We start from the raw sequence: 15948 nt of genomic DNA on the forward strand, positions 1-15948 counted from the left end.
AATGTACAGAGACTCGAGAAGGACTTATATAGCTGTCCTCGCCTATGTCATCGATGCCAAGGAGAGTCCCAACTTTCGTCAACGATGGAGAAAGCAAAGGTCGAGGTCACTTGTGAATACTGGATTCGAGATTTCGACATGATAAATGTAGCAACAACAGCATTACATATGAATATCAGATGCTTTGGTATGACGTATGATAACAGGATCGAAAAGCATGTGAGTGTGATTTATAGTGCCCAACAAGGTGCAGGTGGAACATATTAACATGGGCAAAAGTAGGAACAGGGTCACACAGGCAGCAAAGAGTCTTGGGGCTCTCAAGTGGACACCAGTGATGTGAGATACTGCTTCAATAAGCGCTCGATTGGAGGACCTGTGTATCGAAGCTATCTAATCTCCTAATATGAGCATGTCTGTTGCAAGGCACGGATTCGTTCAAACCCCCGGGTCGACCAGTGAGAATTCATCCGTCGTCGTCGTCGTTGTTCAGAGCGAAGAATCCGACTCTGAAGACGAATTTGTCATTATCAGAATCTGCGAGAGCAGCCTGTGTATCCGACCATGCCTCATCCTCCAGGTTTTGCGTCACAAGAATGCTTTCACCGAACGTAGAGCTATTGTACTGTAACAAAAGCTTGCCCAAATCGATACCCAGAGCACGGCACTCGAATTGAGCACGGATTTGTTCGTAAAACAGTGTCTCCCTGTTCATGTCGCATGGATCCTTCTTCAGCTTTTGGAGTTTGGAGGGCAGATGGGCACCGGTAGCCTTAGCTCGATCCATAGCACGCTTGAGTCCGGGCTTTAGGTAGTCAGGCTCAATCGTGTGATCCCACAAGATAGCAAAAGACCTAGAGATCGGCGGGGGCTCGCAGCTTGGGTTGATCTCAATGCTGTGAATCGCAGAGAAGCTGAATTGGTAGTTCGCGGATGGCTCGCGTTCTTTGACGGCGGCAGGGCTCGGCTGCGACGCCGACCCAAGGGCGTACTGTGAGGTGGGGGACTTGCTAAGCCCTCGTGGACGAGTAGGTATCCATGGTTTGTGAGTTTCGTTGACGGCGGAAGGGCGCCGCGATTGCGGCGGCGAATCGAGACCATGCTGTGGCTGTGTGATGGGAGGCGCACCGGAGCCTTGTGCGCGCATCCATGCTGGTTTATGCTTTTCGTCGACGTATTGACCAGACTTGAATTTATCGGTATTGTATCTGGTGTCGTAGACGGAACTCTTGAGGATGTTTCGCATGTGTCGGAGGAGGGAGAAGCACCTATTGTAGGACTCGAGGAAGTCCTCTCCATCCGAGGGTGCCAACAAGGGAGATTTGACAGGGTAGCTGATCTGAGGGGGACAAAGATGCGAGGGGTAGACTGTGCGGAACTTTTGACAATCATGTGCGTGCTGCAATTGGTTGGTATTATCTGAAGCGGCGACCATGCGGGCCAGATCGGATTTCAGATTGATCAGTACGATGGCGAGATGCTCAGCTTTTCGAAGATTCGAGAGACCTTTGCCATCAGAATCGAGTAGGGACCAACTTTTGAGGATAACAGCCGAGGTTGCAGAACGTGGAGCATCGCGGATCAGACCGAGTGCCAGCTCCTTGTTGAGCTTGTGCGCGATGGGGTGTATCGCAGCCGTAGCACGCAGTAATGGCCAGGAGACTGAGCAGACATGTAATTCTGATGTGTTTGAGAAGCCCAGGTAACCAGCAGTCTTTCTGTCGCCCATGTTGTAGCAATCAAAGAAGGTCTCAGGCCGAGCTGCATCTCCTGGACCTTCATCTTCATCAGCCAACGTATTGTCGTCGTCCAGTCTGATGCGCTTGGCCGGCGGAGGCTGCGGCAGAGAAAGTGAGTGTTCGTCCATGTTGGGGTGACGGCTCAAGGAACAGTCAGTGGTCAGCGGCGAAGAAAAGTTAGGTAGCAGGACGACAGGCGCAGGAGTTGGCTTGTTGCGGCAGTCGCGACCAGCCCAACTCGAACTACGCAATGCACAGTGCTTTTGAGATTCGAGTCTCTTTCCAATGAGAGGTCGAAAACAGCGAGGCTCTCAACCGACTACTTGACCAAATTTTAGACACTGTGCATTTCGACAGATATTTAAGAAGCCTCTTTTGAAGCTGAGAGTGAGCTTGCCTGAGACTCGAATTCCGTTGCAACTATTTGCACATACACACAATGACTATTGGTATAGTCTGACTCATTTATATGGTGTTCGTCAGATATAGTGCAAGGTGGGCACGAACTGGTGGAGGTTTCAGGAGGTTATAGGCAGCGAGACGCAGATCTTATACTCTATCGGGGATAGAGAGCGGCTTGACAAGCGGCAAGAACAAGCGGGAGTCCTTGCGTTGCTGGTTGCACCACACGCGTTCGCTCGCGACATGGCCGCGACAGACTCTTTTTCCTCATCATCTGTTGACACAAGTCGCTTCAATTGCGCCGACTTCAATCTTACGGAATCTGTCCCGTACTTCACAACCGCTGGAGTCGTCGTCGCCTGCCACCCTAGTGTCTCGCAACTCCCGCGACAGACCAGCCTCGCCAGAATCTGGGGATACCGAAACATTCGAGTCGTTCCGAGACCATCGCGAGAGATCCATACCATTGTAGTCGCCATAAAGAGAACAGAAAGAGCCAGGCATTCCATCAGGAGCGTATCGTTCGCTTCTCCACAATACTCCCGAGTCTTCACAATCTAAGCCCCGGCCCTGGCCGCTTGTGGGCTACGGCTGGGGTTCTTTAAACCTTCCGTACTTTCTCTCCTTGTTCCATATCCATCTCATTCCGCCAAGCGCCATGGTTGCCACAAGAGCGAATGCGAATCCGGATCGCACACCGGCCCAGCGTCAAAGCACGCACCAAGAGACACAATCGACCCAGCAAGCCACCCAGCAGGCCACCCAGCAGGCTACTCAGCAAGACGAACCAGAACTCGATGAAGTCGAGGTTGCCGATGTTGTCTGCATCTTACATCCATGCTCGCTTGCTGCCTACCAGGTCGTCGTCAACACAGCACTGAGATCTCCGCAACACGTTCTACAAAATGTTACACCTAGCACCTACAGCGATGGCTTAAGCATGGCAGATCTTGAGAAGGAGGAGACTTTTCCCGCTCCGGGAGAAGATCAGAGACATCCTCTAGATCTTGCGCTCCGTATGTCAGCCAAGCTGCACAATCCTGTCATGGGTTTCGTCTTCGGGCGCAACGAGAATGCTTGCGACATAGTCATTGATACTGATACCGTCAAAAGAGTCAGTAACATGCATTTTAGAATCTACATGACTGACGCCGGCGTCTGCATGCTTCATGACACGTCAACCAATGGTACCATAGTCGATGGGAAGCTTCTCAGAGGCAGGGGCAATAACAATGCCGCTACCATGATGCTTACCGCAGGCTCTGTCATTCAAATCTTGTCGACTAAGAGAGACGAGAGCTTGAAGTTCATTTTCCGCATCCCATCGAGAGACAATCACTACGAGGAGTATGGCAAGCGATTCGCTGCCTACCTGGACCATGTCAACCTCCTGAGAGAAAAGGCAGCACAGAACGGCCAGACTCAGGCCGTAAGACCTGGCGCAAAGAGCCAAGCTAAGACCAGCGTCAAACCCATGCTACTGCAAGGGAATCCCTTTGGCATGCACTGGAGTGGTGGCGACAAATATAATGTCACCGGCCACCTTGGAAAGGGAGCCTTTGCCACTGTCTACCGCCTAAATAGTAAGAGCAACGGTCACATGTTCGCTGCAAAAGAGTTGGAGAAGAGAAGATTCATGAAGAACGGTGTCATCGACAAGAAGCTCGACAATGAGCTGCGCATCATGAAGGGTATCAACCATCCACATGTCGTGCAATACATCGACTGCCACGATGTCAAGAATCATCTGTACATCATCATGGAGCTGGTTCCGTTTGGCGATCTTCAACAATGGCTAGGGGCGAATGGCCCTCTACCAGAAGCTCTTGCCAAACCTATGGCAATACAAGTCTTCGACGCCCTCGCTTACCTACACCGTAACATGATCACTCATAGAGACATCAAGCCGGACAATATACTGATCGCCGACACCAACCCCAACTCCTTCACAGTCAAGCTCTCTGACTTTGGTCTCTCCAAAGTCATTTCCGACAACGAAACCTTCCTCAAAACATTCTGCGGCACACTGCTATACTGTGCGCCAGAAGTCTTCCCCCACTATGATGCTCACTTCAATGCCAAGGGACGAAAGCGTGATCGTAAAGGCGCATCGCAGCAACGAGGAAAGTACCATTCCTACAGCTCGTGTGTCGACATTTGGTCCTTTGGTGGAGTGCTGTGGTATGCCATGAGTACAAAACCACCATTTGAAGGCATCGCAGACCAGACAGGCAGAGCCATGTTTGAACGTATTGTCAGCACCAGCCTTGACACGACTGTCCTTGAAAAGCACAATATCTCTGACGACGCTATTGATCTGCTTGAGGATATGTTAAACACCGATCCTGCTGTCAGACCCTCTGCCCTTCAATGTCTTTCATATCCTTGGCTAGGTGGAGAGGCGAGTCAGATTGAAGACGAGCCCCCGTCAGGCCTTCTGACAATTGAAGAGGAAGATGCTGAGGCGGGCGCAGCGCACGACTTATCTCAATTGAGCATTCACGGAAAGTGGAACAAGACTCAAGGAGCCAGTGTCGATTCCGGTGACTCTGATATTCTGGACCCTCGACAGTCTAAACGCTTCAAGAGTGGAAAAATCGCTTCTCAACTACCCGCACCTTCTCAGCCGCCAACACATCCTTTACGACCAACCCACGCTGCCGAGGACCCTGGCGTTCGGGAGCTTGCAGTGAACTCACAACCTCCACGCCTTTTCGGCGAGGTTCAGGCGTCCTTGGTGCGGAGTTCTGGTATCTTTGGTACACAACTCCAGCAGCCTGTATTTGCATCAGAACATGCAAATGTTGATGCATCCAAGGCACAGCATGCTCAGGATGAGTTGTTCACGTCTGCGGCTAGTCACCAACCGGATGATGATCAGCGGAATACCAGGGTGAGGACTCCACCTGAAAGCGACATGCATGCATCCAATTTCGCGAGCCTTGTAGGGGCTGAATCAGATATGCGAGACCTTAACATGGACTCTTCACAGTCCGCATTCTCGGCAACCGCCGATGAGAGTGAGCCTACCACTCCTACTACGCCAAATGACCCACCACAAGCGTCAGTCGGCCAGACTCGTGGAAGTATGGAGGAGACGCCTCGTCCAATCCAACCAACAGAAAGAAAACTCTCTTTCAATCGACAAATCAGCCTCCCGCTTTCTGCTTCCTCCTTCTATGATCCTGCTGACCCCAGCACCCATTCTCTTGAATATGCTTCCTCAGTCAGCGGTCATGACTTCACTAGTCACAATCTTCTACCTGGAGCAAGTTTCCACTCACTGCCACCAACGACTGCCAATTCCGGCGTTGACTTCGAGTTCGATCGACCGCTACACACGGTCGCGCAAACACAGCCCGAGTTTATCCGTCCTGCACCTCGACTGGGACGTCTGACGACCACTCCGGACTCGTTCTGTGCCGTCACGCTCGACCTGGGTTCTCGTATCACGACTTGGGGACGAAGCCCCTTAAACACAATTGTCTTCCCAGATCCATTGGACACCCGCGTGCCCAAACGCGGTATCATGATCTACTTCCACGCCAAAGGCATCGACAAAGTAGTGGGGATGGGCGGAGACTGGACGAAACTGCTCGGCTTGCACTGTCTTGTCGCCACAGACAGCAGCAATGGCATCTTTATCAATGGTGTGAAGCTGAATGCCAAAGATGCAAAGGGCAAGCAGCTCTACGGTAGAGTCCACACTGGCGACGAAATCACAGTCTGTCAGGGACACACGAAGGCCAATTTGCTGAGATTTACTTGCGTCTTTAATCATGGTGAAGCCAAAGACCAGCGACCGGCCGATGGACCAGGTTTCGAGATTGAGAAGATGGGTCATGAATAAAGAAGGCTAGCACACGGCATGTATATGTATCTTATGACGGAAGGGAAGGAGGAAATGGGGACACATCATGACTTACAAGACGAGAAAAGGAATGGGAGGCAGTTATCATAGCATTTGTATTTTCGAGATCGTTTTCTTTGTCAATTTTCGAACGCGGTAGAGCATGGGCTTTTGTAAATGCTGCAATTACATATTCACTGAATGAACTTGAGCAATCTTACCATTGGGTCACAGTCTGAATGTTGTGGAAGAAGCGAACCAGACTTCTCACCAATATCTACAACTTCACCATGAGGATAAGAAAGATGAATTTGAGATAACGCCACTACCTATGCTGAATGAGATGATGCACTCTATGTAAACTACTTCTCAATCTGCGCCAGTGGCGTGGGATTAGGCGTCCTCAACCACTCGCCATTGAAAGCATTGATAAGCCAATTGCTGAGCTCTGCGAGACAATCAGTCAGTATATCATCCAAATCATCTGCAAGCAGGAAGTCAAAAACTTACTCTCGTAAACCACCCTGTTAGCATTGTGGAAATAGATACTATGATCCGAGTCCGGGAAAAAGTGCACGTCGTAATTCTGCACGTTGGCCAGATCCAATTTATCCAGCAAACTCAATGTGTTTTGGAAATGCACATTATCGTCTGCAACACCATGCATGACCAAGAACCTGACATTCTTGGACAAAGCATTAACATCGCTGATGGTGGAGTTGTCGTAACCTGTAGGATTGTGCTGAGGGGTGTGCATGTAGCGCTCAGTATAAATGCTATCATAGTATCTCCAATCCGTGACTGGGGCGACGGCCATGCCGTATTTGAACGTTTGACCGGCATCTTGCTCGAGGGTTTTTAGTGTCATGAAGCCGCCGTAGCTCCAGCCCCAGATGGCGATGCGTTCGGCGTCGACGTATTTTTTGGCCGCCCACATTTTGGCGGCGGCGATTTGGTCGTGGGCTTCGTAGTGACCAAGATTGCCGCGGACAATGCAGCGGGCAGCGCGACCGAGGTGGCCGGTGCCGCGACCGTCGAGGGTAACGACAATATAGCCGAGGGAGGAGGCGATGTAGGATTGGAAGTTGAGTTGGAAGGTGCGGTCGACTTGTTGAGAACCGGGGCCATTGTAGAGATAGAACAGGACGGGGTACTTTTTCTTCTCGTCGAAGTGGGGAGGACGGCGCTCGACGAGGTTCAGGTCGAAGCCGTCGACATTGATGGTTTGGTAGATCTCGATGGGGAGTTCAGTCTTAGTGACAAGCTCCCTCAGGGCCTTGTTGTCTTCGATACTCATCTCCAGCTTGTCGCTGTTGCTTGGAGTATTGATGACTTTCTGCCATGGAATGCCTGGACCTTTGTTGGTCAACAACAGGTAGCCACCTCCCTTGGAAAAAGAGCCAGAGTAGTATCCAACTTCGCTATCGTCCGTCACAGCCTTGAGATCTGACGCATCAAGCTTGACGCTGTAGATATGACGCTCGATAGATGATTTTTTGGTGGCTACAAAGTACACCAAATTGTTCTTGAGATCCAGTGCTGATGGAGCCTCAACCACTTCCCACTTACCTTTAGTAAGCATGATCGGCTCTGGATTGTCCAGGGGTGTAAAGTAAGCAAGGTGATCGAAGCCATCGTGGATGACAGTGTCAATATAGCCCTCGTGCTCTCTTCCGTTGGCGGGATCGGAGGGGATGTATGTTGTGGTTTGCGAGACTTCGAACCAGCCACCATCAAGAGCGTTCACATCGACTTCTCTGATGGTCTTGCCTTCTCTTCGCTCGGCGTCGATCAGAACAACCTTCAGAACATCACTCTCACGGTTTGTCTCACGAATGATGACCTTGCCACTACGTCCAGCCCATGTGACTTCGGTAATCAAGCGGTCCTTATCCTTGAAGTCGCCTTGGATAGGGACAGTGAAAACTTGGCCTTCGGCGACATCGTATAGCTGCAGGGTAACGACGGACATGGGTGCACCGGCCTTGGGGTACTTGATCTTGCGGACTTCCGGATAGTTTTCCTCTCCCTCTTTGGGCTGTTTACCGCTCGGTCTCGAGAAGAAGTATTGAACGGGATATTCGGGAACGGCGGCCTCATCGGTGCGGAGGAAGGCGAGGTACTTGCCATCGCCGGACCACCATGTAGCCTGGTTACTCGCGAAAACCTCCTCTTCATAGACCCAGTCAGGAACACCATAGAATAGTTGAGCACCGCCATCCGTCGTGATGGATTTTACTTTCTTGTCAGAGAGGTTGCGGATGTACATGTTGTTATCTCTTGTGAAGACAACGGCATCGCTGTTGGGAGACCATGAGGCGTATTGTATTCTCTTGTTGGGCTCAGCAGGATCGAGAGGTTCGGCAGACTGACTTTCGACATCGAAAATCCAGTACCTGCCGGTGTTCGAGTGTCTCCAGTTCTTCTGAATGTGTGATTGAACAAGGACGTGCTTGTGATCTGCGCTGGGCCAGACGTTGCTCGGAGTGATGAACTCATCCTTGTAGTAGATGGCTCCATTCTTCATAAGCGTCTTGCTGTGTTGCTTTGAAGCTTCGGCATTTTGCATGTATCTGACTTCTTCGACAACGAGATAATCTCTACCTCCTTCTCCTCCCCACTGCAACAACAGACCATCTTCTCCCTGAGCACCTTCAATCCACGAGATGCCGTGGTTCTTGGGGTAGAACTGACCCGTCATGACTTGTTCCAGTGAGATTTTCTGACCATGGCGAGCCGTCTTTGTAGCGTGAGGATCGTGAGGGTGACTGGCAGACGATTTGTACGAGCCGGAGCTGAGGAAGAGGGCAAGGGCAGCAAGCCATCCTACAGCGGCTATCGAAGCAATGATGTACAATATGCGACGAGCCTTGGTGTCGATGCCGTGGGTCTTGTGTTGCCATGCTGCTCTGTCATCGAAGTCGAACTGTTCGGATTGTGGTTGCGAATATAGCGCTTCTTTGGCCTCGAACGAGTTTGGATGGCCTGACAAGTGCTCGAGTACGAGTGAAGTGGTGGATATGGAAGAAGCCGACGGTCTAGGTTGGTCACTGTCGTCTGTCTGGTTGGCATCGTGCCTGGTCAGAGGTAGCGCTTCTTCGTCGTCGCGGAAGGCCATGACGGGCTATTATGTATTCGGAACCGCCTAATTCACATGCAACACCTGATGAATATGTAGACTTGGTTACAGCGACATCAATTCATTAGTATAAATGCATGTACGAGAAAGCGGACCTTTGTCTGGTCTTGACTTGTCGCATCGAGCCTCCTATCGCGACCCCAGACAAGCGCGTCAGCCACAACGGTGCCTGCATCTTTGTCACGTCTTTTGGCACAGACTTCTATTCAACCCCCAACGCGGTACAAGTAATCCTCAATGGCCGTGTTATATGCTTGCGGTGTGACATTGTAGCGGAATTGACTGGTGAATGTGGAGCACAAGTGATGATATCCAACATCTACTAGATCGCGTGGCTACCATGCAAAAGTGGAGGCTTGTTGTCACGCTGTGCCAAATATCTTGGTCGCCGTGGAATTGTGGCTGGCTCAAATGCCACCTTTTGGTCTACTGTACCTCGGTCTAGCACATGTCAATCAACAACAGCATAATTAAAGACCATGTTCATCACTCATGCATGTTAGCACTATTGCTGCGTAAGACGGCCTGCTATACCATCACCGTCGCATTATCGTCATCTCAACCGACTCTCGAATCTTTGATCGGTGTCAGCTGCTTGGCCATCTGGCAACAATCTATTAAACAGGAATTGCTTCCGTGTGAACCCGCTTCTCGCAACTTCCGCTGTCAGATTCACTCGCGCTTCTTTCACTTTGTCTATTCGAGGCGTGCGACCCAGCTCATTGATATTCCTTGACCATCTAACCATCTCGTCGAGACTTTCTTACCTTCTTCCGTCCACCGCCAACCTTACTCGATCATCACATCTCTCGGCACCCCGTAACGATACCATGTCTCTCAATCTTGAAAAGCAACTTCTCTTCGTATGTTTTACCAACCATACCATCTTTATCAAGAATTCTTACTGACGATCTCTTCCAGTATGGTTCTTACCACCATAACCCTGTAAGAATCCAACCATCTCTCCAAGAAAACATCGTTTATTGACGTCTCAACAAGATCAATGTCGCTATCCACATTACTTGTGTTCCTCTGATCCTCTTGACCGCTTTCCTCTTTGTAAGTCCCGCTATCATACAAAAATTGAGACACTTCTGCTAACCATCTCAGTGCACCAACACTCCCGCCATTCCTCTCCCCGATGCCATCACTATCCCCAACTTGCCTGCCAATCTAGGTACCATTGTGGCTTCGCTCTACGCTACTCTCTACATTCTTATGGAGCCGGTCGCTGGAGGATTGCTGGCACCCCTTCTGCTCTCCGCCACTGCCTACGCCAATCACCTTACCTCGACCTACGGCATGACCGCCAACTACTATGCTCTCGGTCTCCACATATTTGCTTGGCTTGCTCAGTTCGTTGGTCATGGTATCTTCGAAGGCCGTGCTCCTGCTCTTCTCGATAATCTAGTCCAGGCACTCTTCCTGGCTCCCTTCTTCGTCTGGCTTGAAGTCCTATTCTTCTTGGGTTACCGTCCCGAACTCAAGGCCAGACTCGATCAGTCAGTCGCCAAGGAGGTTGCCAAGTTCAAGGCCTCAAAGACGTCGAAGGGTAAGGGCAAGGCCGAGACCAACGGCTCTGCCAACGGTTCAGCTCATTGATGCAGCACGACGATACTTCGGGATTCTACAATTGAAATAGTACGCTGAGTTGAAACCCCTCGTTGGTCAGAAGCATTTCTCCTGGATTCATGCTGGCAATCTATCTGGTGGAGAAATCTTGGCCGATGTGACAGCCAGATTGGTTCCGTAAGTGGCGGGTCCCGGGAGGAGATGGTTTTTGCGAAGCTTTGATCGAATAGTTGCGAGGAGGGACCGGTCACTTCTTGCGAAAGTTATCCCAGAACGATATGCGCAAGGATTATCAACGAGGGTGCTCATTACAGTCACAGCCAAACCCTCCAAAATGAGAATGCAGAATGCCTGCTTGAATTATTCAATATCCTGTTCCCGTAATATGGCACGAAGAGGAGAAAAACAACAAGAACGAGAATCAAAGTGAGGAGGCGACCTCCACTATGGTGAATTTCGCTTGGATTAGTACAGCAGCTGTCGTCATTCGGACTTTGATGAGGTAGAGATGTTTGCAGGGTCGCACTAACCCAGATCTCTGACCTCCTTGCGGAATAATATGACAACACCCGAACCGTCGTTGTGAGCTTCTTTAACTGCTTCCTCGATACCAAAGGTTAAATAAGGCCTATAAGTACAAATGCTAGAGCCAAACACCTCTACCCATTGCACTCATCAATGAAGCCTTTGTTAGTGGTTATCATCTATAGGGAGAGGCTATAATGTGCTTACTGAATTCGTAGTGCAAGCTTGACGTTTGGGTCGGACATTTTTGCGGGATCACCAAGCGATTGTGTTAGAACGATTGCAAACAAACTCACTTATGTATGCACTTGAATCCTTTTCTTCTTTTTAATAATTCCGGAAGTCTTCCCTCTACCGAGCCATTGGCCATCTTCGTCGCACTTTTATCATTCATGGACTTTTTAGCTCAGCAATTCCCGGAAACCGCGCCTGTGGACTCCCACATGGTATATCCTAGACTCGGTACACTGAACAAACTGCCCCTCGAGATTCGCGACAGGATCTTCTATCTCGCAGTAGCCAGAGGTTCTCTATATCATGCCGATTACTTTTTGGACACGGTACAAACTCGCTCTCATGGAATATAATACCAGTAGGCAGCTAAGCGTCGCCATCATACCGACAATCTCGTTCCCACGCTTAGTCATCTTAACACCTTCGCCGACGTTGCGAGTTATGTAAGGAGTGTGGCCCGCATCAGAGCTGCCAATGATGAAGATTTTACGGAAGTGGAAAACGTAGTAGTTGCCGTTGGTTAACGTCACCAGGCACTTATCGAGCAAGCAATGCAGCTGTGGTAAGACGAGGACAAGAAGGACATAGTATCTGCTTAAGCAATCTTGTCCCTGATAGGTCCACGCAACACGTTGTCAACTACACCCATGAGAATTAAACACTCGATATGAGAGTTGTTAGGGAAGTGGCGTTATGTAAGGCAATGGGGACGAACATATCGATCAAGAAGCTACCTTTTAGTGTCGACTACTCGAAGCGCAATTCCAAACAAGCGCATCCGGTGACTGCCCGTGCTCATTCTCATATCATATTGATGTATCAATATCTGAGAAACCAATATTTACCATCATGTTGACCGACGATGGCTTTCAAGAAAGCGACTCCTATTGCAACAGATCAGTAAGTTGCAGCGTCAGGATTTCCGAGGGGGGTAAGCTTACCAGCTGGACGCGCGTGGAAGCTGCTTTCTTGAATGCCTGGCTGATAACACTGCGTGCCTTCTCATCACGGACCACAAGAGTGACCGGCATATGTTCTCCAGGATTACCAGGCATTTCTCCGGCGAAATCACGCGGATCAAGAGGAAATTTCGCGCCAGGGGCAGGCGAGATCTTGAAGCCCCATAGCAAGCGCATTATGGCGACAGCAAGAGAACGTTCTGCGACATGGTAGCCAGGACAAACGCGGCGGCCCGAGCCAAAGGCGAAATGGTCTCTATTGCGTACGTCACTCGAATTGATACTTTGCATGGTGTTTGTGTGGTCTTCAGAGTAGCGCTCGGGCCAGAAACGATCGGGGTCCTCGTGACGGTCGGGATCGTGTTGGATAGCCCACGCGTTCAGGTGGAGTCGTGCGCCCTTGGGAATGCGGTAGCCGTTGTATTCGAGTTCGCGAGTCGTGGTGTGAGGATGACCGAGAGCGACCGGAGGACGCCATCTCCAGGTCTCCTTCATCAGGCAGCGTACGTACGGTATCTTGTCAAGGTCCTCGAAGACAGGGAGACGATCTCCAACGACTTTGACAATTTCTTGATGACCCTTCTCCTGAACATCTGGATAGGTCATCATGGCTTCCAGGAAAGACCAGGTGGACATTTTGCTGGTATCTGCAGCGCCGATGATGAGTTGGAGAGATAGGTATGCTGCTTCTTCCAGACTGCCGAAGCCGAGGTTCTTTTCGTCTTCCAAGACACGCGGCAAGAAGGCATCTTGCAACACGTTGCGAGTTCTACCCTTCTTGATTCGCATGAGACGTTCGACACACCAGTCCATGTCGCGCTTGAACCTTCTTCTGGCATCACTTTCCCATGGCTTGAGGAACAGTGGAAGATTGTCCAACCACGGCAGTATGTCAACAATGTGGTTGCCCGGTAGTGTGCCTTGGATTTGCGCCAGACCAGTCTCAAAGATGTAGTCGATGGTTGGGTCATTCGGATCCTGTATATCCATGCCAAAGGTCTGAGAAGCAAACGTGCTGTAGGTGTATCTTCCAATCGCACTGAAGAGTTCCTTGCTTTCGCGGCCGATGGTTGGATTGTTGGCAAGCTCTTCCATGAACTTTGCAGTCTCGTAGTGCAGGAACGGGAGACCAGCGTCGGCTCTTGGTATACTTGTGAGTCCTGAGTGGATGACCTTGCGTTGGTGTTTCCAGCGGGGGTCACTGGCGTTGAGCAATAATACATTGAGCTGGTTGCATATCTGCTCGTTAGACACTATCCAGCGAGGCCGTTCAGCTGTCTGAGCAGACGCCTTGTCAAATATCTCCTTGACTGCTTTATCGGAGTTGATGAAGTATTCGGTGAAGGGACCGACACGAACGCGGAAAATTTCTCCATGTTCTTGGGCCCAGCGTTGAAAGAGCAGATGCTGCTGACCAACTTTAGAGGCAGCAATCACATCAGCCATGTTTCCTATCAGAAAAGAGCCACGTGGCTGGGGCGGTAGTGGTAGTAGATTTCTTTCATGTTTGTATCGTTGAAGCCTTTGGACGAGGGTCAGGACCAAGAAGATGCCGAATAAAACTGTCCCAACTTGAATGGTCAGAGGTAGATGAGCGACCGATTTCATCTTCAGAGCGCAGAAATGATTGCAATGATTATACACACGAGTACTGACCTTGTGTTCTTATATATGTAGCTCTATCTACTGCACTCGGTGAAGTTGGTACAGAAGACTAATGCTCGGATTGTGGAGTTGCCGTTCGGATGGTTTTAAGGTTGTTTCTCCGCCCTCCACCCCATTGCGGGGAGCACTGTGGGGATGTTTAAGGGTGTTTTTGGCAAGCACGCCAGGATTGCGATGACGGGTCTGGATCTCACGGCTGTCGAAGGCCCGAGTTATCCGGTTCAGTTCTGAGTAAGGAGAAGTGCGTGAGGTGGCCGGCATCTTCGAGCAATGGGTCGTGCTTCGTTGATCGGAGCCCCTCTCTATGGAGCTTGTTTTTATAGCTGGTTACGACGATCAAGAGGATCAATCATAAGCCTCAACGACATCCTGTAGTCTCGGATCTGTAAGCTCAAGATCGTCGAGTTTAGGCGCATGGCAACATATCAGTCGAGCGATTTCTGTTGCATCCAGTCGTCGTGGAGGTATCTCCTCAGAACCATCACCTTTGATGACCAGTACCTGGAGCTCAGGAAACATCGGCTCTGCTTCTTCTGCAAGACGTTGTGGATCATAAGCTCCTCGCAAAGTGATGGCTCCGATCGACCGGCAGTTCTTTGAGATACTTAAAAGGGCCGAGAAAGAAAGTGGACATTGTACAGGGAAGTCGAAAGTTTCCAGTTGGCGCAAAGCAGAAAGCAAGCTTTTCAGGTTGTCGTTACTGAAGTGCGATTGCAGTTCATGACCCATGAAACAGAAACGGGTGAGGTTGGTGAGGGATCGCATAGCTAGCAAACCATCGACTGGCAATTCGGTTGCATCGCAGAATCGAATACACATATCTTGCAGAGATATCATCGTGGCTAGATGTTCTGGAGCAGCCCCACCGTCTCCTTCGATTTCAAGGTTGATTCGTGTTATATTTTTCAGCAGAGGGAGAGCAAAAGGTATGGCTGGGGGCTTCAGACATAGAGTTATATCTCGGAGGTCGTCGAAGGGATGCGGTTGCTCACTCGAGATCTTCTGGAAGATGTCTTCATCCCAAGGTCTATCCCATAGCGCAAGACACTCTAATCCTTTTCTTTCAGAGAGATAGAACATCAAGTCGTTCTGTACTAGATCCGGACATGCGATCGTGAGTTCGCTGATAGAGCGGTTTTTGGCCAGGAAATCGAAGAATTCTTCTGGAGTGGTACGCAGATTATCATCATCTCCAAGGGTCAACTCTTTTAGACGAGTGCACCTGGCATTGATCTGGTCCAGGAACTCTTTAGTAAGATCTGAGTCCCAGCTATACCATTCCAGTCCTTCTAGATTGGGTTGCAAGTATTGAGACGGGGCGTCTCCGATAGCTCCAGATGTATAATTGCGATTCAACAACAGATGTTGCAGTCTTGGGAAGTTTAGATCCTTGAGCGAAGCGTGTACTACATCGGCTCGATGCTCTATGTGCAGCATACGTATCTTTGATGCATAGTATTGACGGCGTCCTGTTGATAGGTCGATCAAGACTCTGCCTTCGTGCACAGGAGGGTTTTCGCCAAAATCTCGATTGCCCCAAAGGACATTGAGAGCTTCTTCAGACCAGGCTGAATTTACGCAGGCCGCAGCTGCCAAAGTGGAGCGCGAGTCTCGGCAGTAGTAGAATATAGAGTGCAGTAGTTCAGGACTGCACAGAACTTGGGAAGCTGCCATGGACAGATCCACCAAAACGTAAATGTAGTGTCTTCTTGACTGACGACTAGAAACCGGAAGAGGAAGACAGAAAAATGCGCGTGGAGAGCGTTGAGAACGTCATGGGAGCACACATTCTCAACAACTTGGTTTGCACTCTCGAATAGCACTCTCGAATAGCACTTTCGACAAACACTCTACATTGCATTT

The 15948-nt window shown here is 50.1% G+C and overlaps 7 protein-coding genes across 7 annotated transcripts; 3 read left to right on the top strand and 4 right to left on the bottom strand.

Moving 5' to 3' along the window:
* Positions 1-272: 272 nt before the first annotated feature.
* On the bottom strand, positions 273-2222 carry M438DRAFT_348989 (uncharacterized protein). The gene has a single exon (XM_029906279.1). It carries the CDS (start codon positions 1865-1867, stop codon positions 467-469), a length of 1401 nt encoding a protein of 466 aa, XP_029756434.1. The 5' UTR covers positions 1868-2222; the 3' UTR covers positions 273-466.
* Positions 2223-2409: 187 nt separating this feature from the next.
* M438DRAFT_348990 (Pkinase-domain-containing protein) lies at positions 2410-6219 on the top strand. The gene has a single exon (XM_029906280.1). It carries the CDS (start codon positions 2800-2802, stop codon positions 5989-5991), a length of 3192 nt encoding a protein of 1063 aa, XP_029756435.1. The 5' UTR covers positions 2410-2799; the 3' UTR covers positions 5992-6219.
* Positions 6220-6283: 64 nt separating this feature from the next.
* On the bottom strand, positions 6284-9230 carry M438DRAFT_304650 (putative dipeptidyl-aminopeptidase B). Its single transcript, XM_029902194.1, has 2 exons — positions 6502-9230; positions 6284-6439 (listed from the first exon to the last, which is right to left on the bottom strand). Exons 1-2 carry the CDS (start codon positions 9107-9109, stop codon positions 6354-6356), a joined length of 2694 nt encoding a protein of 897 aa, XP_029756436.1. The 5' UTR covers positions 9110-9230; the 3' UTR covers positions 6284-6353.
* A 349-nt stretch (positions 9231-9579) lies between these two features.
* On the top strand, positions 9580-10114 carry M438DRAFT_113644 (uncharacterized protein). The gene is made up of 2 exons (XM_029898716.1): positions 9580-9993; positions 10052-10114. Exon 1 carries the CDS (start codon positions 9627-9629, stop codon positions 9864-9866), a length of 240 nt encoding a protein of 79 aa, XP_029756437.1. The 5' UTR covers positions 9580-9626; the 3' UTR covers positions 9867-9993; positions 10052-10114.
* On the top strand, positions 9961-10732 carry M438DRAFT_282004 (DUF962 domain-containing protein; the record flags this gene model as incomplete). The annotated part of the gene is made up of 4 exons (XM_029901281.1): positions 9961-9993; positions 10052-10075; positions 10130-10189; positions 10241-10732. The coding sequence occupies 4 exons, from the start codon at positions 9961-9963 to the stop codon at positions 10730-10732; spliced, it is 609 nt and encodes a 202-aa protein (XP_029756438.1).
* Positions 10733-12142: 1410 nt separating this feature from the next.
* M438DRAFT_348993 (cytochrome P450) lies at positions 12143-14121 on the bottom strand. The gene is made up of 3 exons (XM_029906281.1): positions 14077-14121; positions 12403-13942; positions 12143-12345 (listed from the first exon to the last, which is right to left on the bottom strand). The coding sequence occupies exons 2-3, from the start codon at positions 13864-13866 to the stop codon at positions 12331-12333; spliced, it is 1479 nt and encodes a 492-aa protein (XP_029756439.1). The 5' UTR covers positions 13867-13942; positions 14077-14121; the 3' UTR covers positions 12143-12330.
* A 309-nt stretch (positions 14122-14430) lies between these two features.
* On the bottom strand, positions 14431-15759 carry M438DRAFT_339055 (uncharacterized protein; the record flags this gene model as incomplete). Its single annotated transcript, XM_029904182.1, has 1 exon — positions 14431-15759. One exon carries the CDS (start codon positions 15757-15759, stop codon positions 14431-14433), a length of 1329 nt encoding a protein of 442 aa, XP_029756440.1.
* Between the last annotated feature and the right edge of the window lie 189 nt (positions 15760-15948).

The sequence above is a fragment of the Aureobasidium pullulans genome (genome assembly GCF_000721785.1).
Source record: "Aureobasidium pullulans EXF-150 unplaced genomic scaffold scaffold_26, whole genome shotgun sequence".
NCBI classification, from domain to species: Eukaryota; Fungi; Ascomycota; class Dothideomycetes; order Dothideales; family Saccotheciaceae; genus Aureobasidium; species Aureobasidium pullulans.